Source organism: Podarcis bocagei (genome assembly GCF_964188305.1).
Source record: "Podarcis bocagei genome assembly, chromosome: 2".
NCBI lineage: Eukaryota > Metazoa > Chordata > Lepidosauria > Squamata > Lacertidae > Podarcis > Podarcis bocagei.
In genome coordinates, this window is record NC_138126.1 from 92,701,782 (window position 1) to 92,725,890 (window position 24,109).

Here is a 24,109-nt window from a genome sequence, read left to right on the forward strand (position 1 = left end):
TGTGCGAATCCGATCAGAGCCGCCGGGTCGCCGCCCACTGTGGAAGGGGGGGGGGGGGTGCCAGGTGTGCAGTGCGGAGAGAGCGCGAGGGACTATCTGGGGGAGGGACAGTGCAGCGGCCACCCAGCGCAGCGCTGAGCGCGGGAGAGAACCACACCAGACCAGACCAGGCAGCAGCAAGAAGCTGGCAGCGGCGGCAGGTTAGGGGTTAGGGGGCACAAATTACTTGCCTTGCCCCGGGTTAGGGGGCGCAAATTACTTGCCTTGCCCCGGGTGCTGACAACCCACGCTACGCCGCTGATTCTGATGTTCAATTGATTGTTTAATGATTGGTTCCCCCCCTCCCCGGCGCACATGTTTTTAGCTGTTATTTTATCTGTAAACTGCTTTGAGTCGCTGTTAGCGTAAAGACAGCGCATAATAACAACAATAACAACAACAGGCACCCACAATGCACGCTTGCGGGGGCGTCCTTCTGCACACTTTTAGTACTTTGTCGGTATACACCGTGGCAGAACACAGCAAGATACAACCGGCGCTTTTAACTTGCCGATCTTCTAACCTCTGCCCCGCCCCCCGCTTTATATCCTCAGATCTCTATCATATCTGGAGGACGACACTGTTGGCATAGGTAACACACGATCTTTTCTTTCCCCATTTAAAATGGGCAGTAGGGATGGCCAACGGGGTGCGGCAGTTGTTCACAGAGCCTGGTTGCTGCGGGACGAGACGAGCCCCCATGCGCTGGTGACAAGAGCTACAGGTTCAAGAAAAACCCTCCCTCCTTCCTTTCTCTCTTCCCTTTCCACCTTGCCCCCCTGCCCCGCCCCGCCCCGCCCCGAAGGGGAATAGAGTTACTAGGCAGCTATTGAGTCCTTAGCGACGCCCGTCCCCGCTTCTCCCCCTCCTTTCCCTTCCACCCTCGTTTGGACCAATGGGAAGTGTTGGAAGGATGCGTGTCACAAAGGGCGAGGGCGGGATAGAAGCCTTGTGTGGGAGGGAAGAGCAGGAAGATGTTTCTCCCGGGCATTGGGGAGCAGCAGCCTGGGTATACTGGAGGCTCCCTCCCCTCCAGCCCGTCCTCTTCTCTTCCTCAGAGCTAACCTGCAGACAGGTGAGTAGCAGGTCTGGCAGCAGTAGGGCGAAGAAGAAGAAGAAGAAGTCTACTAAGGAGCCACCAGCTTCCCAGACACAAACTGCCTGGGCAGGACACTTTGCCCCACTGCTCCCTGGCTGTTGCACACTGAGCAAAGAAGTAGTTGGAAGATGCTTACCTCACTTTAGGTGCAGGGCCAGTTATCCTCCAAGGAAGGATGGCTTCCTTGGAGACAGGGGGATGCATCTGCCTATGGGAAATGAGGCAAAGGGATGGAGAAACTGGTCAGGAGAAGCAGTCAAAAGAATGTGTTCTTGAGCCACCCCCAAATTAATAATAATCCACTGCACAGACCACAAAAGAGCCACTTACTGTCAATAGGTGGTAAGGATGCTGTAAAAAGGGGAGGGCAGAGGTGTGGAAAGTTATGGGAGGGAAAATAGGATATAGACATATGTAATATTAATTGGGAGCAGGGAGTGCTGGAAAACAGCTTTTCATTACCTTTATTGTCAAGTTTAGGTCATGAAGAAATGTAGAGGTGTGGGATTTAAGTAACAGAAGGAATATAATTTGCTTAGGTGGGAGGAGGATTTGCTGCCATGTGAACATCTTCACCACTTTCTCCACGTTATTCTGTTTCCAAGACCTAAATATGCGCTGGATGTGACAATGAATAGATCTTAGTAGTGTGCCTGCAACAGAGTAGCAGAGTTCATTTTTTAAAGAAGAATCACACCTCAGCAAAAGCACAATATAAGTGCAGACATTAATCCATTGCACAGTGGGTAGGATTGTGCTCTCATGCTTAGTAATAATAGCTGTAATTGTAGCAGTATAGTTATTGTTATTTAGATGTCTTAAGCCCATTCTGTTCCCAAATACTGTAATAAAATAATAATGTAAAAAATAAAAGACAAACTCTTTATCAGTGTAAGAACACATCCTCAGTCCATGCCCAGTGGAAGAAAAATGCATGTTGGAGAAAGAGAAGTAATATTAATGAACTAGATAAAGGTTAAAGGGCAGCAGAAAACACAGAACAGGTCCAACAGGAAAATTACAGTGGATGAAATGTATTGGGAGAGTCTCCAATTTTCATCATTTCTGACCATTGGTCATGTTGGCTGAGGCTGATGCGTGTTGGAGTCCAGCAACAACTGAAGAGCCACAGGTTCCACATTCCCAGTTTAAAGGATGGAGTTAGCTTATTAGCAGGTGGTATGAGAGGGCTATTGCAGAGGGAACTGTGTGGTCGAAAGCCCTCAAGTAAACGTGAGAAAAATGCAAAGGGGCCACAACTGCACAATAAGTTTTGTGAAGCAGTAAGGAGCCAGCACAGAATGGAATGTGATAAGAGTTCTCATAAAGAACTCATCCACTATGAGTACGTTAGAACCATTTGTCCTCTCTGGGCTTGGAAAACAACCAAGAAAAAGCTGACGAAGGAAATATTTAGGTTGAAAATGAAGGTGTTTTTAAATAACCATCACCCTGCCTGATGAACTTAGAGAGGCATTGCTATACAGTATCCACAATCCACTCTTGTAACCAAAGTGAATGTTACCTCCGCTGAATGGATTATTCTGTGTTTGTTACTGGATTGTGTATTATGTACGCTGAAGTATTTACATTAGATAGCAATGCATATTAGATTTCCACTAGCATACAATTAGGTAAGTGAAAAGGACAATAGACTGCAAGTCAGCTTGCGGTCACTTGAGCCAATAATCTCTCTGTGTGGTTACATTCTCCAAGGTGAGCTTTGAAGATAACTTCAGAAATGTTATGTTTTTTTCAAAAGACACTGTCAAAGAGCTCTCCTTGGGTGATCTCTTTTGCTAAGTATATTTGTTGCAAACCAGTGACTTCCATATAATTTCATATATATATATATATATATATATATATATATATATATATATATATGCAGGTTTTGGTGTCTTCGGGTGTCTTCCCGTGTAAGAGTTGGGGTGTCTAGGCGACGTTTCGACGAGGTCTCACTCGTCATCTTCAGGCTGGTGTTTTCGGCTTCTTGTTACTGGAACAGAGCAGGATCTCAGTGTTTGAGTTCCTATAAATACTGTTGAGGGGGTGTGGTGTATAGCCTCCAACGTTCTGGGCAGAGAGGGAGTTTCCAGGTTAGTGTGCCTTTTCTTCTTTTGTTAGAAAAGGCACACTAACCTGGAAACTCCCTCTCTGCCCAGAACGTTGGAGGCTATACACCACACCCCCTCAACAGTATTTATAGGAACTCAAACACTGAGATCCTGCTCTGTTCCAGTAACAAGAAGCCGAAAACACCAGCCTGAAGATGACGAGTGAGACCTCGTCGAAACGTCGCCTAGACACCCCAACTCTTACACGGGAAGACACCCGAAGACACCAAAACCTGCATTCCTGTACCCGTGAAAATCTACGAAAGCATATATATATATATATATATATATATATATATATATATATATATATGCTTTCGTAGATTTTCACGGGAAATTAATTTTGCAGATTCCAAATTGCTCTTTAACATGGAACATCACCACAAGAGAATAATCATGGAAGCCATCGAGATAGAGAAACACCCTCACAACATGAACAAGCGTGACGACACGTCCCGCCTGCCAGACATCTGGAAATTAGCCCTCCCCACAAAAACCGACACCAGAACCAGAGGCACACAGAACGCCATCTCCAATCAACCACACCAGACCCAAACCCAGACCCTCTCCACAGATAAATTACAGACACCATCCAGTAGCCAAACCATAGTGGCACCTCCGGATGCTGCACCCCCCTGCAATCCCTACACAGATCTGGCTGGCACAGGGCACAAAACCACAGCTCGCCCCTATACACGAAGCCAAGCCAGAGCACAACTAAGTGCAGTACAGCCATCTTCTCAGAAAAACTCTTTACAAGGTCAAGAGGTCAAGACACGAAAGCTTTAGCAACTAATCCACACCTAATGACCCTCCTAAGTGGTACTCAGAATATCACTCAAGTAATCACTCAAGATATCCCTCAAGTAATTAATGAACAAAAGAAGAAAAGGCACATTAACCTAGGAACTTCCTCTCTGCCCAGAACGTTGGAGGCTATACACCACACCCCCTCAACAGTATTAATAGGAACTCAAACACTGAGATCCTGCTCTGTTCTAGTAACAAGAAGCCGAAAGCACCAGCCTGAAGATGACGAGTGAGACCTCGTCGAAACGTCGCCTAGACACCCCAACTCTTACACGGGAAGACACCCGAAGACACCAAAACCTACATATATATATATATATATATATATATATATATATATATATATATCTCCACCTGGTCAAGATTACAGTTGGCTATGCTATGTTGACTTTCCTTTACTATGTCATCACCATCAGTCAGGGCCAACATTGCAGAGCTTGATTTATATTTGTGGTGTACATATGATTTATATGTATATAAATAGTGGGTTTCCCCTGCTAGATATATAGGCAGACTACTCAGAAAGAGCCCCTGTATTGGGATTTGCTTGCAAACATCTAACTTCTGGGATTGTGAAAACAACTGCACATGCACTTTGACACAATGGGCCAGTGCAACTGGCTGTTAACTGGAAGGTTGGTGGTTTGAGCTCATCCAGGGATGGCTGTGGGCTGGATTCCTTCATTTCAGGTGGTGGGACCAGATGACCCTCAGGATCCCTTCCAACTCTTCTCTTCCATTATGATTCTAGGACATGGATTGTGCAAAGTAGATGTGGGAGAGAGAATCCATTTTGTACCAATTAGCCCTTGGAATTAGCCCAAAATACAGCAAACTATGTGTGGACATCCTTAAGAACAAGGTCCATCTCCTTCAGCATTCTGAATTGAGAAGCAGCTCTGGCTCCAGTTGCTGCACCTCAGCATTCCAGGGTGGGAAATAAAGAAAATCCCACATGCCTGAAACTTCCCCATCTCCCCTTACTTATATTGCTGTTAGGCTGCTGTCAGCAGCTCCCAGCTGGTTGCCCAGGAAAGTATAAAGACAAGGAAAAGTTTCTTACAGTCCTTTTTTATTTCAATCTTTACAGAGAGAAGCTATAGAACCCAGCCTCTTGGATAATGGCGTTGGCATGAGTGAATCCCCACCTACCACCTCTCCCATTTCCTCATTCATCATCCTCATCATCTCCTCTATGGGTGCTGCTAAGCGCCCTCTGTCTTTGAGCTCTCTGCTCTCCTACTTTTAAGGCTCTCCGGGTTCTGGAAGATGGAGGGTCTGGAATGCTTTCTAATGACAACGTGTCAGCCAGGTGTTGCTCTGGCTCTCCCATGATTTCCCAACCTCCCCTCTCATCTGCCTCTGAGCTGCAACCTCCCTCAAGCCCCTGTTGTAAATCTATAATGTCTTCCTCTTCCTCCCCCCTGAAAGGGTCAGGATGGGGTGGTGGTCTCCACTATTCCTTCTCTGCCTAGTCCCTGACAACTGCAATCTCTTATCCCACCCCATTGCCCACAATTCCCTCATCTGCAATACTTACGCTTTGTCATTGCTGCATCTATTGTCATTGCCATTGATGCAGTGAGATAACTAGGTAAGAAAGTGACTCATTCAATAACACCTTGTGAACTTCATAGCTGAACGGGGATTTGAACCTGGGTTTCCCACAAACAAGTCTAATAACATGCTACAATGGGGTCTGTAAGATGGCAGGTGTAAACCCCACTAATGAGACTAGTAGAATAGGCTTGTTAATTCAGTGTCCTAAAGCAAAAGAGGTGCTCTCTCTCTCTCCAGATTAACCCATTGTTTTTCTATGAATTTGCATTAAAATTGGGTTCATCATGGGACTGACCACCTTGTTGCCATGAGAGCTGCAATGGAACTGGACCAGAGGTGTGTTTGTCCTCTTTGGAGAAGTTGTTTGTATGAAATGTACCACTTTCTGTTATACCAAGCAAAATGCTGCTATAGTTGGGTGCATAGTGGTAAGAAAAGCAATATATGGGGGTCATGGTTGCTTAGACACTCATAGACATGAACCCTCTCTAGACTACCTGCACAAGTGTTCATTAAATGTGTTTTATTTTTCTAGCTCTTCTTTGATATAGGAAACTTGATTGGATAGACATTTTCAATCATGGAGCTTGTAGGCTCCACCTTGACGGCAACATATGCCCATCCAAGACCAACGCCCTCAAATTTTCTGCCGGCCATCAGCACCATGGCATCGAGCTATAAGAACAGATTCCCTCACTATGCCCTGACCCACAGCTTAAGCCTTCCTTGGAGACCTAGTGCCTATTACAAAGTCGCTGCTATCACTCCAACTTTGGCCCCCTTCTCCAAGAGTTCTCAAGGGCTCACGCCATGCAACATGCTCCCCTATGTTTCCAACAGAACAGCACTCTTCACTAGGTACACTCCCGAAGACTGGTATAGAGCTAACCTAACAAATTTCAAGGAATCAGAGGCATCACGCCACAATGCCGAGAGGTTGAGGGTGGACACTTCCCGGATGATTCAAGACAAGGACCAGCAGATAAGGAAAACACAAACGGAATCAACAAGAAATCTAGGAGAACGAGTCAATGACATCATATTTTGGAAATCAGAGCTCAACCACGAGATTGATGGAATGATTGGGGAGACAAATGCTCTTTCAGATATGAAGAAACGACTTGAAAGAGCCATATTAGAAACAGAAGGGCAACTCCAGGTAAACAGGCAGATGGTGATGATTATTATATTAATACCCCACCCATCTGGCTGGGTTGCAGTAATGCGCGGGTGGTGCTTTGGGTTAAACCACAGAGCCTAGGTCTTGCCGATCAGAAGGTCGGTGGTTCAAATCCCTGCAACAGGGTGAGCTCCCATTTCTCAGTCCCTGCTCCTGCCAACCTAGCAGTTTGAAAGCACGTCAAAGTGCAAGTAGATAAATAGGTACCGCTCCGGCAGGAAGGTAAATGGCGTTTCCGTGCGCTGCTCTGCTTCACCAGAAGTGGCTTAGTCATACTAGCCACATGACCTGGAAGCTGTATGCCTGCTCCCTCGGCCAGTAAAGCGAGATGAGCGCCGCAACCCCAGAGTCGTCCGTGACTGAACCTAATGGTCAGGGGTCCCTTTACCTTTACCTTCAGACTACTAGGGGCCATGCAAACACAGCCATGCAAAACTCTGCTTAGGGTTCACCTGAACCCATTTGAGGTTATTAGGCAACGATCCAAATCATCAATATATGCTCTCTCTTTTGGCAAATGAGCACACCAGAGCTGTGTTAGGCTTAAGAAGCCTGCCTTTCAAACACCGGTACTCCTACTGCATCTATGGCTGGGCTTCGCGGCTGAAGTTCAAACCGTGCATTTCATAGACATCTGAAGGCAGCCCTGTTTCTGGAAGCTTTTAATGTTTTATGTATTTTTCCTTTATATTTTGTTGGAAGCCGTCCAGAGAGGCTGGGGCAACCTAGCCAGATGGGCAAGGTGTTCTTGTAACAGTGATAAGTTACTGTTCTTGTTTTATTCCATAATATACTACTTTATACCACTTTACATGTTAAAAACAGAGAAAGATAACTTTCACCATTTTTCCCTGTAATGTCAAACAGGTAGCCCAGGAATGTCTGCTTCACCGAGAGAAGAGGATGGGCATTGACCTTGTTCATGATGACGTGGAAAAACAACTAATGACAGTGAGTTGCCCGTTTAGTACATAACATGAAATTTGTAGTTTTTAACTGTGGGCTAGTGGTATGTTGTATAGTAAGTAGCTTTGAACATATATGCAAGTGTTTGTTTATAGCAGGGTTGGGCAGCCTTTGTTCTGTGAGATGCCGTTGGACCTCCAATTCCCATCAGCTCCGGCCACCATGGCTAGTGGTCACATATGATGAGAGTTGTGGTCCAGCAGCAACTCTATAGAACTGCAGGTTCCCCACTCCCAGTTTGTATCCTGACCTTTAAAACAGGGGAGGTCTCGGAGTCTTAAATGTGGTCTGCACAAGGCCAGATTTAGGTTTGATGAGGCCCTAAGCTACTGAAGGTAATGGGGCCCTTTATATGTCCAGCTGTCCTTTGTCAACAACTAATTGTCAGTGTTTTTTCTTGTTGAATATAGGCTATATGGTAATTTATGGACCTAATAGGTATATAAAGCCATTTTATTTGTTTTTTATCTTATATTTTGGAAATGCACATCCAGTTTTTTTCTTTAATTTTTTTGGTGCCCCCAAGAGAGTGGGGCCCTAAGCTATAGCTTGTTTAGCTTATACATAAATCTGGCACTGGGTCTGAACGGTGCTGTCCTTGTCATCTCTTTCTCCAGCTGTTAACAATACTGTGGCAGAGAGGAGGAGCATTTCAGTGTACTTCACTTAAATGCTTGTCTTCAGGGTCAAGAGCAGGTACAGAATAAAAAAAGTCAGGAATATCCACATCAAGCCTTTGCTGGCTACACAGAGGTAACTTCGCATTAACCTCAGCCATTGAAAGTTGAGGAGTGGAGGCATATGAGAAATAAGCATGGAAATAAGTGTAGCATCCTATTACAAGGGATAAATGCCGAGCGTGTATATTGCTATAGTGCTGCATGTTGAAATATATTTTTAGTAGAGAGGCAACTAGTATGGAAATGGAGGATAGCAAAGTACTGACTAGGCAGTCCACCATCCGAATCAGTTCAGCAGCAGCCTGTCTGTGATTTATTTTTGTTCTTCCAGTAGTTCCTGGACAGTATTTAGGAACCTCGCTGGAGCCCAATCAGGCAGGAAGAACAATTTTGTATTTATCAGTGCTAACCTGGATGTGCCTCCCAGCCTTGCTTTCCATGGTACATCCTGCCTCTTAGTCTTCCTGTATTTGCACTGCCTTATCTCCAGTGTTTACTTCTTCATCCACCACCACTAGTGTTCCTTGCCACATGAACTGTCTGCTTATCTTCCATTTTCTTCCTGTGACATCTTTTCCCTGTGATCTCTGATAAAGATTTGTCCTATAATTACTGATTCCCCTCAAACATATGGTACATGCATACAGTGCTAGTCCTGCTGAAGAGCATTGAGCTCAGATTCTGGATCAGGAACTTCTCAATGTAGCTCAGTTCTGGCCCACCCTTGCTGACTATTGAGGTGCTTCAGGTCTTCTGCATGGTGTTTCCTTCATCACAACATTTCCCGGCAAGAAAGGTAATTGGGCAATGCAGAGTCCCTTCTCACAATGTTATTTTAAAATCCTGCGTCACCTCCCATGATCATTGATGGAAGATTTCACACTGACGTCAATAACAGCAGCACCAGCCCATTTCCAAGCCATCAATGTTCCTGCCACTCTGTCCAGAGCACAAATTTTGTTCCCTTAGAAATAGCACCGGCCAAGCCCTACTGTCATTTGTTCCAAGGTGCTTATTAGCTCATGAAAGCAAGCAACCTACAGCACAGCTGGATGCCACAAGCTATCTGGAGGATGCTGTCATCCAAAGGAAATAAGGAGTTTCCAATAGGGAGCGCCACATGGAAAAATCCAGTCCTTGGGAGCTGCCTGTTTCTTCATTTGCCAGAGCCAAGGCATGTGGGTATCAGGAGAGCTTCAGACATTAAATGTGTTTCTGGAAACCAAAGTCAAGCAAAATTGACTCTGGTTTGCTGAGAATGTATCACAGACAATTAGACAAATCCATAGACAATAAGGCTACCAAAGGCTACTAACCATGATGATGGTTCTACTCCCAATGTTGCAAGCAGTATGCTTCTAAATACCAGGTGCTAGAAACCACAGAAGGGAAGAGTACTGCTGCACTCAGGTCCTGCTTGCAGGTTTCCTGGGAGAATCTAGTTGACTGCTGTAAAAATAGGATGCTGGACTAGAGGGCCAATAGCCTGATCCTACATAAGGACTGTTCTTGTGTTCTTAAGTGGATAGTAAAGGAAGAAGCATGTGTGCAAGGTTCTCTCCCTGTACTAACCACCACTGCTGAGGACAGATCTATAGGCTAGTTTGCTCATTCACCTTTTGTAACAAACACTGGATTGGTTACAGTTTGGATTTCTTTGCACAGTCAAGAAATTGGCTATGCCCAATGTATTGAAAATGAGAAGCAGAATCACTTTCATCACTCCTGTTTTGGGGACCAAGCCTTCTGTATGAACAGATAGCAAATGGCCCATCTGTCTTGTCACATTAGCATTAAAATTACTAGCCTTAATTTATATGTTGAATTTCTGGCAAGCTTCTCAAAGGAACTTACAACATGTATGCTCAGAGATATATCATGAAATGCAATTATTATACAATGTAAAGGGTGGAAAGAATTAAACATGGCAAGAGTTAAAATTAGAAAGCTCTAGTCAGTTATTATAAGGGACGCGGGTGGTACTGTGGTCTAAACCACTGAGCCTTAGGCTTGCCAATCAAAAGGTCAGCGATTCGAATCCCAGCGATGGAGTGAGCTCCCATCCTGCCAACCTAGCAGTTCGAAAGCACGCCAAAAAGTGCAAGTAGATTAATAGGTACCACTCCGGCGGGAAGATAAACTGCATTTCTGTGTGCTGCTCTAGTTTCACCAGAAGTGGCTTAGTCATGCTGGCCACATGACCCGGAAAAACTGTGGAGCAGACAAACGCCGGCTCCCTTGGCCCGTAAAGTGAGATGAGCGCCACAACCTCAGAGTTGTTCACAACTGGACTTAACTGTCAGGGGTACCTTTACCTTTACCTAGTCAGTTATTGCAAATATCAAGGGGGGAACGGCTCTCCAGTCCAAAAGAATACTTCTGATGACTCAAGTTATTCTGAGCATGCAGTGGTCTTAAGAAGACCTTGTATTACCAGTCTGCAAATTGAGGCTCTTGCGGAAGGGAATTCCAAAATGTGAATCCCTGCAGTGCCCACCTACCAATCTGACCCAACAAATAGAAAGGAATTTTCGTTTGTCCTTTCCAAACAATCTTAAAAGAGAGGACACTTACTCTTTTACTGGAACAGGGATAGCCAATGTGATGCCCTGCAGATGTTGCTGGACTTTAGCTCCCAGTTGCTCAGCCAGTATGTCCAATGGTCAGTGATGATACAGTTTTGTATTCCAGCAACAACAGGAGAGCGCAACATTGATTACTCCCATGCTAATAGAATGACAAACTACTAACCATCTTGAATTGCATTTTTCTTCCGATGCTTGAGGAGGCCATAAAAGAGTGTATTTTAAAACTGTAATTCACATTATCCTTCATTAATCAAGGGAAATGTTGACAGGATTTTTTGCTATTGTAACTTGATCAGGAGGTTGACGTCATCCTATCATGCCAAGAGAGAATGAGAAGATACCTGGGTAAGACAGCGGCCCAACTTGCGTAAGGAAAATTTTAATCTCCACCTTTCTCAAAAGATCTTTAAAAACAAATTTTGATGCAAGCACCTCATCCGTTTTCCCTGTAGTGCAACTTGAGGGGGAGAAAAGTCTCCAATATGCTTCTTGGCCTTTTCATTCAACAAGACCAGAAAGAAACCAAATGTCTGGGAGAGTTACAAAATTGCCTTCTAAATATACATACTAAAAGGCAGATGTGCAAGATTAAAGAGGACCCTGGAAGTTAGCTTTTTACCTAGGGGGATAATGGAAATTCCCTATGGGAGAACAGCTTGCCAAATCCAGTGTGCATGCCACCTTATAGGAACAGGGAACTAAAAGAATGTGAAACTATGGTTTACAAAGCTGGCTTGGTTTCATTAACCATAGTGAAGATTAACCACAGTTTTAGGGTTCAGACATAACACTTAACTGTTTAATGGAAGCAGAAGCTTTTAATCTCTTCCATGTAGCCGTGTCAGAGGGGAAGGGGGATGCATAAACCCAGGGCTCACGGTCTTGTACTCATCACACTAAGCTTAGTTTTGCATGATGTCTGAATCCAGCCAATCAGAAGGGATAGATATAGCAGAGAGAAAGGCAAGGGAAATCAGGACAATAAATAATCTCCAGCAGCCCAAAGAGCTACCCTGATAGCAATGCACAGATTTGATCCAGATGTCTCTCCACATATACTGAACTTGTTAAGTTTTACAAGAGACATCTGCCTCTCATTGCTAAAGTGAACTGCTTTTCAACATTCCCAATTATGGTTACTGTTGAAAAAAGTGAAGTGCAAAAATACAGATTTTTTTAAAAAATATTCATATCCTGCTCCTAGGTGGGACTCCCGGTGGTCTCCCATCCAGATTATTGAAGCTTGTTTTAGTTCAATATAAAGCAGCTGATGTTCTCCTTCATCAGACCCACATTTTTAAAAATGATATAGATACCATAAAATTAGTCAACAAGTTTTAACTATCTATCCTACAAAGTACAACATTTTCTAATTCAAAAATTCATGTTCTGGAGTGTTGGATTAGTGGTTAGATGTGGGTACACAGTGGGTACATGTGTGTATGCACATCACATGTGTGCTTGTGCTTGCTGCAACATTTGCAATTTCATCTGTGCCAAATATCCACCTACATGTAACTTTGGTATGGAATTGGCACTTTGGTGGAATTGAAATGTTTGACTATATGATGGTGTAAAACAGGGGGAGAGGGGAGCCTCGGGTCTATGAGGGTGAATGCAGACCTCCAAGCCTCTCTATCTTGCCTTCTGGAGTCCCCCCACCACTCCTCAGCTGCCCACCCCTACTGACCAACTTTTGCACCCACCTGGAGCACTTCTTCCTGGCTTGTATGTATCCTTGCTCTCTGATAATGCTTCCCTGGATGGAGGACAGATAAGGCCGAGTGTAAAGATACCAGCCTACTGCACAAAGCTAACATTTACACTCATTGCTCTGTCAACCTTTGGCCCCACCCACCCACAGGTATGTGGCCCCCAGAAGGGAAAGTGGTCCTCAATCTCAAGAAAGTTCCACACCCTTGCCATAAAGCCACTTCAAAGCGAGCAATGTGCTTCTTTGGCTCAGCCCTACTAATAATGTACAGAATCATCTTAAGTTCTTCTGCCTGAATGGTCAGTGTCTAACCATTCAGACACTGCATGAGATGTTAACTTCTTTACAGAAGATTTACTATCTATAGAAAAACCATATCTATGTTCCAAGTGCAAAATGTGCTGTCTCTACAGGAAATGAATGCATGGTGTAAGGCCAGGAATATAACCTCTGGCTTATGCCCTAGTACACATGATGATGATGTATGCAGTCAGATCTGCCAATACAATACTGGAGTTCTTTATCATAGGAATGCCATAAACATGAAGTAAGGATTTAAAACTGAACATCTTACCATTGTCATGAAGGGGAAATAGAAGGTTGAGAAGGTGGTCTTGGGGGTGTGTGTGGCTATTTATGTTGTAACCACTCAGGTTCTTTTCCCTTGAGCATCTTTTGACCCATTTTATTACAGAGCCAATAGAGCAGCCCAGCATGAACTGGAGAAAGACCTGAGTGACAAGCAAGCAGCTCAACGAATCGATGACAAGTGCCACCATCTCAGGAACACATCTGATGGCATTTCCTTTTATCGAGGCGTCGAGCGAGTTGATGCCACGTAAGTATCACCTGGAGCTTGGTGTACAAGCACCAGATCTAGCTGTAGAAGGCATGTCAACAGAAACAAGTATTGTGCTACAGCTGACACTGGGCGATGTCAGGTTTCCTCTGATACCTCATCCATCAAGACCATCGCCTGATACAGATGATAACACATGTGTGTTTGAGCCCCAAACTAGTTTGGGAGCATAGAACTGTAGAGTTGGAAGGGACCCTGAAGATCATCTGGTTCAACGTAGGAATATGCAGCTGTCCTTACAGGGATCGAACCTGCAACCTTGGTGTTATCAGCAACCATGCTCTAACCATCTGAGCTGTCCTAAGCAACCATCTGTTATTCACTCTATTTCCAAAGATCAGGCTGTAAGTGCTGTTGCGTATGGCACAATCCATGCACAAGAGGGGGGGTATCAGTAGGCTTGGGATAGCCCCAGGTTTGCAGAAGGGTGGGTTGCTCAGTAGCCACAGAATGCTGGCTGGCTGTTGTGGGTGTGGAGGCAAAATGTGGGTGGGAGGGGAAATGGAATGGAGACACAAATGCAACGTTAGTGTTTCTGGCTTCTGCTTTTTCTTCTTCTTCATTTAAACCCCTTTCCCTCCCTATTTCCCATCCCGAATTCCACAAGTAATCTAAAAAGATGCTCCAGAATTAGCATCCAGAAAATCTACTTTAAAGCAGTTACACTTGTTTAAAGAACAAAACAAAAGTCCAACTAGTACTCGTGGAAATGTTAAAACATGCAATATATTGCAAATGTAGCTGGTATTCCTTCTGTATCCTCCAGGCTTTATTATTTCAGGAAGTCCCATGCAAACGATGTGTACAAACTCTTTTGTTTGTCTCTTTTTGTGCTTTCCCAGGATTTCTGTGCCAGAATCCTGGGCCAAGTTTACTGATGATAACATTATGCGCTCCCAGAGCGAGCGGGCTGCCTCCGGCAAACTCCGGGATGATATTGAAACGCTGCTCGTGACGACTGCCAATGAGATGTGGAACCAATTCAACAAAGTGAATGTCGCCTTTACCAACCGGATCTCTGAAACGGCTGATGCCAAAAACAAGATCCAGGCCCATCTGGCTAAGGTGGGATTCATTTCCAAACTTTCGGTTTGGGGTTAACTGCCTTCCCCTGCCTCCTTGCATGAATTGTCTGGAGCTAAGCCAATGTTGTGCCCCCCAGATGTGTCTGGACTACAGCTCAAGGCATCCAAAACTGTTGGCTAGGCTGGCTGGGGTTGGTGGGAGTCCAAATCCGACACCAGGACTGCACGTGATTGGCTACTGTTGCTCTTCCTTGTGCCTGCTATCAGCTTGTGGCACACACCACAGCCTTCTCCAGCCTACTGCAGATCTGCTACAAATCCTTGATTCTATGTGCCCAGCACTGAAAGCACAATAAATTGCATAAGAAATGCATGATGCATATACAGCTAGGGCTGCAGTTCTGTAGCCCTGAACAATAAGCTATCATTGTACTGAGCAATTTTGGGTGGGGAGTAAGAAGCCTAAATCCAACCTTTCCTCCACCAGCCCTCCAAAACATCAACATGATTCCTGCTTATTTTACAAGGCATGTTTCAAATGGATTTATGTTTTGTGTCCTATTTTATGGATTAAGGCAGCATTTGAGTGTGGCGTTGTCGTTAGAGTGTAGAATTGGGAAGATCTGGGTTAAAATCCCAACTCAGCCACGAAACTCAATGGGTGCTGTTTAGCCATTCCCTAGTTGTCAGACTAACCAATCTCACAGGGTTGTTCTGGGAATAAAATTGTTGTCTGGAGGGGGGGGGGGAGATGTGTGCTGCTTGGTTAAATGTACACTTACCTGGAAGCAAGTCCTATTAAACTCAGTGGGGCTTAGACATGCACAGGATTGCATTTTTTATTCCTTGAATTTCACTATAAAAAACATTTTCTGGAACAGAAAGGAGTACTGTCCAGTATGTTGAGGAGGTCTGTAATCTTCTGGTTCTCTGTATTAACAGGGGCAGCCTAATGGTACATTCTTATAGTTAAATTATGGATCTTGCTCCCACAATAAATAGGGACGACCACCAACTTAAATGGCTTTGAAAGGGCCTTGGACAAATTGCGGGAGGATAAGGCTATCAATGGCTGATAGTCATTATGTCTATGGTTTATCTCCACTGTTGGAAGCAGTATCCCAGTTGCTGATTAACAACAGCAGGAGAGGACTCTTATGCTTGTGGGCTTCCCACATGCATGTTTTTGGCTACTGTAAGAACAGGATCCTGGACTAGATGGGCCATTGGCCTGATCCAGATGGACTTTGACAGCTACATTGCTGAAAATATATTTAAAGGGAGACAGCAACACTTGGTGAAGGTCCTCCCTTTTTCCCCTGGGTGAGCAAAGTGAGATAATGAATTGATGTGGCTGTTCTACAGCAATTAGATTGTTTAATCTCAGAAACATAGAGCTGGAAAGAGTCCATAGAGAGTTCATGCCTTGAAGAGGGACTCCTCCCCCACAACATGGGGGTTGTGGGAGAGTGGAAGAAGAGAAAAAAACATGTATTTTTAAGCCTCCAGTGTTGAAGAATCCATAGTCTCTCCAGGCAGCTTTTTCCATAGTAAATCTGTTATTGCAATTAAAAAGTTCTTCTTGAATGTTCAACATAAATCTTCTCTTTCATCCTTTCCTGAGAAGCACAATATTTGTTTTTTCTTGTTCCCCAGTCTTCTTTCTGGTCAGCTAAACATGCCATATTCTTTCACTCTGTCCTCAAAAGAACTCATCTCTAAGTTATGGGCATAGCCAGGATTTTTGTTAGTGGGTGCAGAACCTCAGATTTGTATTGAGGACAACAGATTGGGGCAGACTGTTCTATGCTGTATATTTCTTGAGATGAGTATCCTCATTATTCTTGGGGATCCACTGCTTTTAGAGAGTTATTCAAGGGGCTTTCAGATGGAAGACCATTGAGTCAATGAGTCACTGCACTAAGTCTGGGGAACTCTATTGAGTCAACACACCAGCTTCTGGATGGATTCAGGTTTTATTACAGAAGTGCAATAATAAAAAAACATGCAGTGGGGGAAATCTCTACTAATGTACATTCTGTATTTAAGACAGGAAGACATTTGTTGTTGGGTTTTCAACCCCCTTATTCCTCCAACTTGCAGACTCTACAAGAAATCTTTGAGACAGAGATGACTATAGAAGCACTTCGTAAGGCCATCAAGGACAAAGGGTGTTCCTTGAAGGTTGCCCAAACACGTCTGGATGAGCGCTTGCGTAGACCCAACATAGAACTCTGCCGGGACTCTGCCCAATTACGGTAAGCAAAGGCAGCCATCTTGCTTCATTGTGGGGAAGGCGGGAATGTGATGCTGTTTGATGAGTCTCATAAATTGCTACAGCCTTCCATGCCCTTTGAAAATAGGAACATAGGAATCAGCCACATACTACAGTACAGGAAAATTCTTCATCTTACCCAGTATTGTATCTTCTGACAGACAGTGGCACTCCAAGAGATCTTTCCCATCACTTCATCCTTTTAACAGCAGGCACCAGAGACTAAACTTGTGGCATCCTGCATGCAGAACATGTGCTCTGCCACTGAGCTCCAATCCCTCCCTTGAGTAACCAGCCCTACTAGCTCTCCTTTGATGTCTACAGTCTTTTACGCCTAGAGGCATCAAGGGTCCAGCCACACATTTGGATGAAGTGCATTCATAAATCATCCACAGATGAATTAGCTCCCTGGGCTTATGGTAATAGTGCAATGACCTTCCACAAGGCCTTTGTACCTTCTCAGGAAACTTGTTGGAATAGTTTCCTCCTTCCTCTGCTGGAAACAAAGCACTGAAACAAATTCTCCATCTGTTCTGGTGTGGTCTTGGGCCGTTATGACTGTCCCCTGCCATGCAATGCTGAAGGTGTCATCAGTGCTCACCAATATCAACAGGAACTTCAATCACACATCTCTTCTCATGAGATGGGTCCTATTGCTAAGAATTAAAATGCTAGATTGTTTTGTGTTTGTTTTCTGGAAACAACGAATCCTCTTAGACAGATGATGGAGTATATTTACTCACATCATCTGTGAAAGCCAGCATATTTTCCTGCAGAAGTCCAGTTTGGTCCTGGGCCAAACAAGATGTAATGCACGTAATTCCATGCAGTGTTACCCCAACAACACTTGCTTTAAACAGTAAATGCTGCTTCAGGGGAGAGACATGACTGGGACTGGATCAATGGTAGAGACTGAGAGGGGTGCTTAGGCTTTCCACACCAGTGGTTTTGCAGCTTTTCTTTTTGTTATATGCACTTGTATGTCACCTCTAAATTAACCCTTATATCTCCACTTGCCATTAATTCAGCCAGTAAAGCCGACTAGTCCTCTGAACTTAATTGTCTATTTCAGGCATAGGCAAACTCGGCCCTCCAGATGTTTTGGAACTGCAACTCCCATGACCCCTAGCTAACAGGACCAGTGGTCAGGGATGATGGGAGTTGGAGTCCCAAAACATATGGAGCGCTGAGTTTGCCTATGCCTGGTCTACTTTATCACATTTTGTGTGTGTGTGTGCACAGACTAGGAAGATATTAATCGGACCCAAACTCTGCAATTGATGTAGGGAGACACATAGGGTTAGATCCTGTCTAAGGCTGCACATCCACCTTCTTTCCCCTATTTTGATGGCTAAGTGATGGTAGTTAGGATGCAGTGCAGTTACCCCTCTACCAGCTAGATAAAAGCACAGCTCCAAATGGAACAACACTTGCTGGAGCTGATGCAGCAAAAAGAGGGGGGGATGCCCCACCTTAACATTTCTGCACTTTCCTAACCCTTCCTAGAGTTGCTCTTCTAGTTACAAAGATTTATGTTAACTTCCTTAGTGGATTTAAGTGAGGCCTGTGAGCATCTAACTTATTCTGGATCTAACCCACAGCCAGAAGATGCAAGCCCATATTCAGGTTATCCTGACTTTCTGACTGGTTAGGTATTGTGAATGAATTCTAGATCAGCTGGTTCCATCTTATATAGCAGTAACAAAGAACGACTGTTTCTTCTTGCACATTTCCTCTGACCTCCTTGGACCGGCCACAGCTGGAGACAGGAAACAGGGCTAAATGGATTGTTCGTCTAAACCAACATTGGTATTCTAAGGTTCACTAACTGGAAACAAATGGGCCTCACCTTAGAGTGCCCCCTTGGCACACTGAGTGCTTTTATTTACCTTTCATTTATTCACCACTCTTTAATTTGTGAATTCTGCTGGGTTTTGCCTACTTACATTAGTTGTCAGAGGAATGTGAACCCCATAAAAAAAACACTGACAAACCAGAATGCCAAAATGAGAACAGGAAACCACAGCTTTCCATTCTTTCTTTTTTTTCTCTTTCCCCCCTAAGTGGTACAGCCTGTTGCATGGACTTATTCCGTAATTCACTCTAACGTTTTGTCTTGCTCATTTCATGGGGGAAAGGACTATTTACGACTTTGCTAAAAAGTACTGTGCTCGCTCCCTAATGGAAAGAGAGCCTGCTGAGCTCTATCCTGAGCAAGGAGATCACAACTATTTTATTTTGTATTGAATGCCACCAAGAAGCAGACGGAAGATTCACTAGCCAACCCCTCCAGGGGTTGTTGAATTACAGCTCCCATCACCCCTGACCACTGGCCATGCTGATTGGGGATTTGGAGTCCAACAACATCTGGAGGGTACCAGTAATAATAATAATAATAATTTATTATTTATACCCCGCCCATCTGGCTGGGTTTCCCCAGCCACTCTGGGCGGCTTCCAAAAGAATATTAAAATACTATGGTACATCAAACATTAAAAGCTTCCCTAAACAGGGCTGCCTTCAGATGTCTTCTAAAAGTCTGGTAGTTGTTGTTCTCTTTGACATCTGGTGGGAGGGCATTCCACAGGGAGGGCGCCACTACCGAGAAGGCCCTCTGCCTGGTTCCCTGTAACTTGGCTTCTCGCAATGAGGGAACCGCCAGAAGGCCCTCGGTGCTGGACCTCAGTGTCCGGGTAGAACGATGGAGGTGGAGACGCTCCTTCAGGTATACTGGACCGAGGCCGTTTAGGGCTTTAAAGGTCAGCACCAGCACTTTGAATTGTGCTCGGAAACGTACTGGGAGCCAATGTAAGTCTTTCAAGACCGGTGTTATATGGTCTCGGCGGCCGCTCCCAGTCACCAGTCTGGCTGCTGCATTCTGGATTAGTTGTAGTTTCCGGGTCACCTTCAAAGGTAGCCCCACATAGAGCGCATTGCAGTAGTCCAAGCGGGAGATAACCAGAGCATGCACCACTCTGGCGAGGCAGTCCGCGGGCAGATAGGGTCTCAGCCTACGTACCAGATGGAGCTGATACACAGCTGCCCTGGACACGGATTTAACCTGTGCCTCCATGGACAGCTGTGAGTCCAAAATGACTCCCAGGCTGCGCACCTGGTCCTTCAGGGGCACGGTTACCCCATTCAGGACCAGGGAATCCCCCACACCTGCCCGCCTCCTGTCCCCCAGAAACAGTACTTCTGTCTTGTCAGGATTCAATCTCAATCTGTTTGCCGCCATCCATCCTCCAACCGCCTCCAGACACTGACACAGGACTGTCACCGCCTTCACTGGTTCTGATTTGAAAGAAAGGTAGAGCTGGGTATCATCTGCATACTGATGAACACCCAGCCCAAACCCCCTGATGATCTCTCCCAGCGGCTGCATGTAGATGTTGAAAAGCATGGGGGAGAGGACAGAACCCTGAGGCACCCCACAAGTGAGAGCCCAGGGGTCTGAACACTCATCCCCCACCACCACTTTCTGAACACGGCCCAGGAGGAAGGAGCGGAACCACTGTATGACAGTGCCCCCAGCTCCCAGCCCCTCAAGACGGTCCAGAAGGATGTTATGGTCGATGGTATCAAACGCCGCTGAGAGATCCAGCAGAACTAGGAAACAGCTCTCACCTTTGTCCCTAGCCCGCCGGAGATCATCAACCAGTGCGACCAAGGCAGTTTCAGTCCCGTGATGAGGCCTGAATCCCGATTGGAAGGGATCCAAATGGTCCGCTTCTTCCAGGCGTGCCTGGAGTTGTTCAGCAACCACTCGCTCAATCACCTTGCCCAAGAATGGAAGATTTGAGACTGGGCGATAGTTGGCCATCGTGGCCGCATCTAAAGATGGTTTTTTAAGAAGCGGTTTAATAACCGCCTCTTTCAGCGGGTCTGGGAAGGCTCCCTCACGGAGGGAAGCATTCACCACCCCACGAAGCCCATCGCCCAGCCCTTCCCGGCTAGCTTTTATAAGCCAGGATGGGCAAGGATCAAGGAGACAGGTGGTTGGTTTCACTCGTCCAAGCAGCCTGTCCACATCCTCGGAGGTAACAGATTGGAATTGATCCCACTCAACTTGACTAGACAAAACTCTAGCACTCTCCCGCCCCGGCCCTGCTCCCACGGTGGCGTCTACCTCTTCCCGAATCTGAGCGACTTTATCTGCAAAAAACTTTGCAAAATCATTGCAGGAGATCATGTGGCCCGTACTGGGCCCCGATGTAGCAGGTGGTTCCGCTAAATTGCGGACCACCTGAAAAAGTCTCCTGCTGCTGTTTTCTGCAGATGCAATAGAGGCGGCGAAGAAAGCCTTCTTCGCCGTCGCTACCGCCACTTGGTAGGCTCGACACTGAGCTCTAACCTGTGTCCGGTCAGCTTCAGAATGGGTCGTCCGCCACCGGCGCTCTAGCCGTCTCAACGATTGTTTCATTGCCCTCAGATCCGTGGAAAACCACGGGGCTGTCCGGGCTCCATGCAATCGGAGAGGGCGCTTCGGAGCCAAACAGTCAATAGCCCTGGTTAACTCCACATTCCAGCGGGCCACCAGGGAATCAGCTGAAAGGCCATCAACATGGGATAAAGCATCCCCTACCACTCTCTGGAAACCATTTGGATCCATTAAGTGGCGGGGGCGGACCATCCGAATCGGTCCCACCTCCCTGCAGAGGGGAAGGGTCGCGGAGAAGTCAAGTTGCACCAGGAAGTGGTCTGACCATGGCACTTCTTTTGTTTCGCTTTTACTTAGTGTCAGAACACCAACATCCATGGAGGTAAACACCAGGTCCAAGGCATGTCCGCGGCTATGGGTTGGGCCAAACTTATTCAGGGACAGCCCCATGGAGGCCATGCTTTCCACGAAGTCCCGAGCGGCCCCTTGTAAGGTCGTGTCGGCATGGATATTAAAATCCCCTAGGACAACCAAACTAGGTGTCTCCAGGAGAACATCCGCCACGACCTGAAGCAGCTCGGGCAGGGAATCCTTGGTGCAGCGGGGAGGTCGGTACACCAAAAGGAATCCTGTACTGCCCCTATTGCCCAACTTCCAGAACATGCACTCAGAAAACTGGGTCTTCCCAATAGGACGCCTGGTGCAAACTAATGACTCCCTAAAAATCACTGCAACCCCCCCTCCCCGCCCACAAGGCCTGGGTTGCTGTGCGTAAGAGAAACCTGGTGGACAAGCAGCGGCAAGAACAGGCCCATCTGCTTCATCCAACCAAGTCTCTGTTACACAAGCCAGGTCAAATCCTTCATCCATGATCAAGTCATGGATGGCAGTGGTCTTACGAATCATTGACCTGGCATTGCACAGCAGCACCTTCAGGCTATGTGGGTATCCCTTGCTGATTCTAGTATCCGTCCGGACAAGACCAGACCCGGAGGCAGGGATAGTCCTCAGACAACGACTAAACCTGCCTCCTCTGTAATGACATGGTCTGGTCTTAGCGTAACTCCTCCTCCTACCCGTGATCACTGAGATCGGTTGTCCCAGCGCATCCCCCTCTGTGGAACATGCCCCAGCCATTTTGTTGGCTGGGACCCACTCCCCGGCAGCCCTGACCCTTCCCCTTAAGAACAAAATAAGACCTTAGAACAATAAAAAACCCCAGAAAACAAAAACAATACAATAAGACAATAAGACCTTAAAACAATAAAAAACCCCAACAAAACAAAAACTATAAAAATTACAAATCCATTAAAATCAAACAAATTCCCAACTAAACATCCATCCCACCCCCATCCCCGTCCCCGCAAATACAAAAAAATAAAAGGAAAAGGAAAAGGAACATTTTAAAACATTTTAAAAAGAACTCTGCGCCCCTCCGGATCCCCCTGGGCCGCAGCAGCAGTGACAGCAACCGTCCCTGTGAGGCCTGTCAGGCCCTGCCCTGGGCCAGGTGGTGAGTGGCAGGAAGGAGCAGGGCCCTCAAACACTCACACAGGAGAGTCCTCCTGGGCAGCAGAGCACAGCAGTCCCTGTAAGTTCTAGTGTGGCTAGAAACATGGAAGGAGGACTCCCTAGAAAAATGGAAAGCGGAGAACTTGCTAACATTCTTTCTTACGTTCCATGCAGCCTTGTGAACGAAGTGTATGAAATTGATGACACCATCCAGGACCTTCAGCAGAGGCTAAGAGATGCAGAAGATACGCTCCAGTCACTGGTTCACACCAAAGCCAATCTAGAACATGACCTGGCTGTCAAAGCAAATACACTCTTCATTGACCAGGAGAAATGCATGGGGATGAGGAAGACCTTCCCCAACACACTGAGGCTGGTGGGATATACATAGGCTGGAGCTAACCCTCAAGACATTGCGTGGGGGGGATGGGAAATTACTAAAGAAGTATGTCTAGGGGAGGTTTGCTCTGTTGCACTTTTATGAAATTTTGAGGTGTTTATTTTTGAAGATATGACTATATTTTCATTTATTAAAGCATGCTCTGCACATGAATTTAGCTATCTTCTATTTGATGTGTCTTCCCTGTTTTCTATACTGATGTTCTTTCCTTTATGGGATCTGCATGCACACAATGTTTATTGTGGCCGGCCTATGTCATGCAGTCCAATCCAATGCATGTTTTTACTTGGCAGTAAGCCCCAATGAGTTCGATGAAGCTTACTCCCAAGTAAGTGAGCATAGGATTGTGTCTTATGCCCTGATCAAATACAAAGAAAAGTGTGTGCAGAAGGGCAACTGCGTGCCTCTTTCCTTGAGTTGAGAGCTTGATTCTGAAGCTAGTCTGTTAGTATTCAGAACTGCCAATTGTCTGTTCATGGAGTGGACTGAGGAAGGGAGACTGAATCCAGCTTTATGTGCTCCCTTCCCTCCACCCAAGCAAATGATGGATTCTGAACACAGGTTATCTGATTATTTTTTTGTGTTTGTGCAGCGCAAGCTCCTGGACCAGACAGAGCCAGATCTTATTCTTGTCATCTCAGCCTAAAATTTTAGGCATCTCAAATTTCAACATTCCTTTGTTTTATTTGAATGGGGTAGATGGCACAAAGGTGTCTGAATTTTTTTAGCAATTAGTGTCATTCGGTGCTGATATATATTTTGTATTTTTAGGGACATGGAAAGATAAGCATGAATGATGTGACATCAAATAAAGAAACTTCCCAATATATACCGTCCTAAGCTATCAGACTTTTATGTCTATGTTTATCTTCATCATTTTCCTCACTCTAAGGAAATTTCTGCA

At 45.6% G+C, this 24,109-nt stretch overlaps 1 protein-coding gene across 2 annotated transcripts; it reads left to right on the forward strand.

Annotated features, from left to right (window-relative positions):
* Positions 1-497: 497 nt before the first annotated feature.
* Positions 498-23,358, forward strand: TEKT3 (tektin 3). Of its 2 annotated transcripts, none has more exons than XM_081183832.1 (8): positions 498-631; positions 6,161-6,784; positions 7,673-7,756; positions 11,336-11,406; positions 13,448-13,591; positions 14,455-14,677; positions 16,741-16,895; positions 22,980-23,358. In XM_081183832.1, exons 2-8 carry the CDS (start codon positions 6,206-6,208, stop codon positions 23,194-23,196), a joined length of 1,473 nt encoding a protein of 490 aa, XP_081039958.1. In that variant the 5' UTR covers positions 498-631; positions 6,161-6,205; the 3' UTR covers positions 23,197-23,358. The 2 variants fall into 2 exon arrangements, with proteins under 2 accessions (XP_081039958.1, XP_081039957.1); XM_081183831.1 differs by lacking the exon at positions 498-631 and adding an exon at positions 956-1,114.
* Positions 23,359-24,109: the final 751 nt, after the last annotated feature.

Excerpts from the sequence above, each read along its gene's own strand:
- TEKT3 (XM_081183832.1), top strand. The coding sequence starts at position 6,206 with ATGGAGCTTGTAGGCTCCACCTTGACGGCAACATATGCCCATCCAAGA. Across the intron at positions 11,407-13,447 it reads AAGACAGCGGCCCAACTTGC|AGCCAATAGAGCAGCCCAGC; the intron begins GTAAGGAAAATT and ends ATTTTATTACAG. Across the intron at positions 16,896-22,979 it reads CGGGACTCTGCCCAATTACG|CCTTGTGAACGAAGTGTATG; the intron begins GTAAGCAAAGGC and ends CGTTCCATGCAG.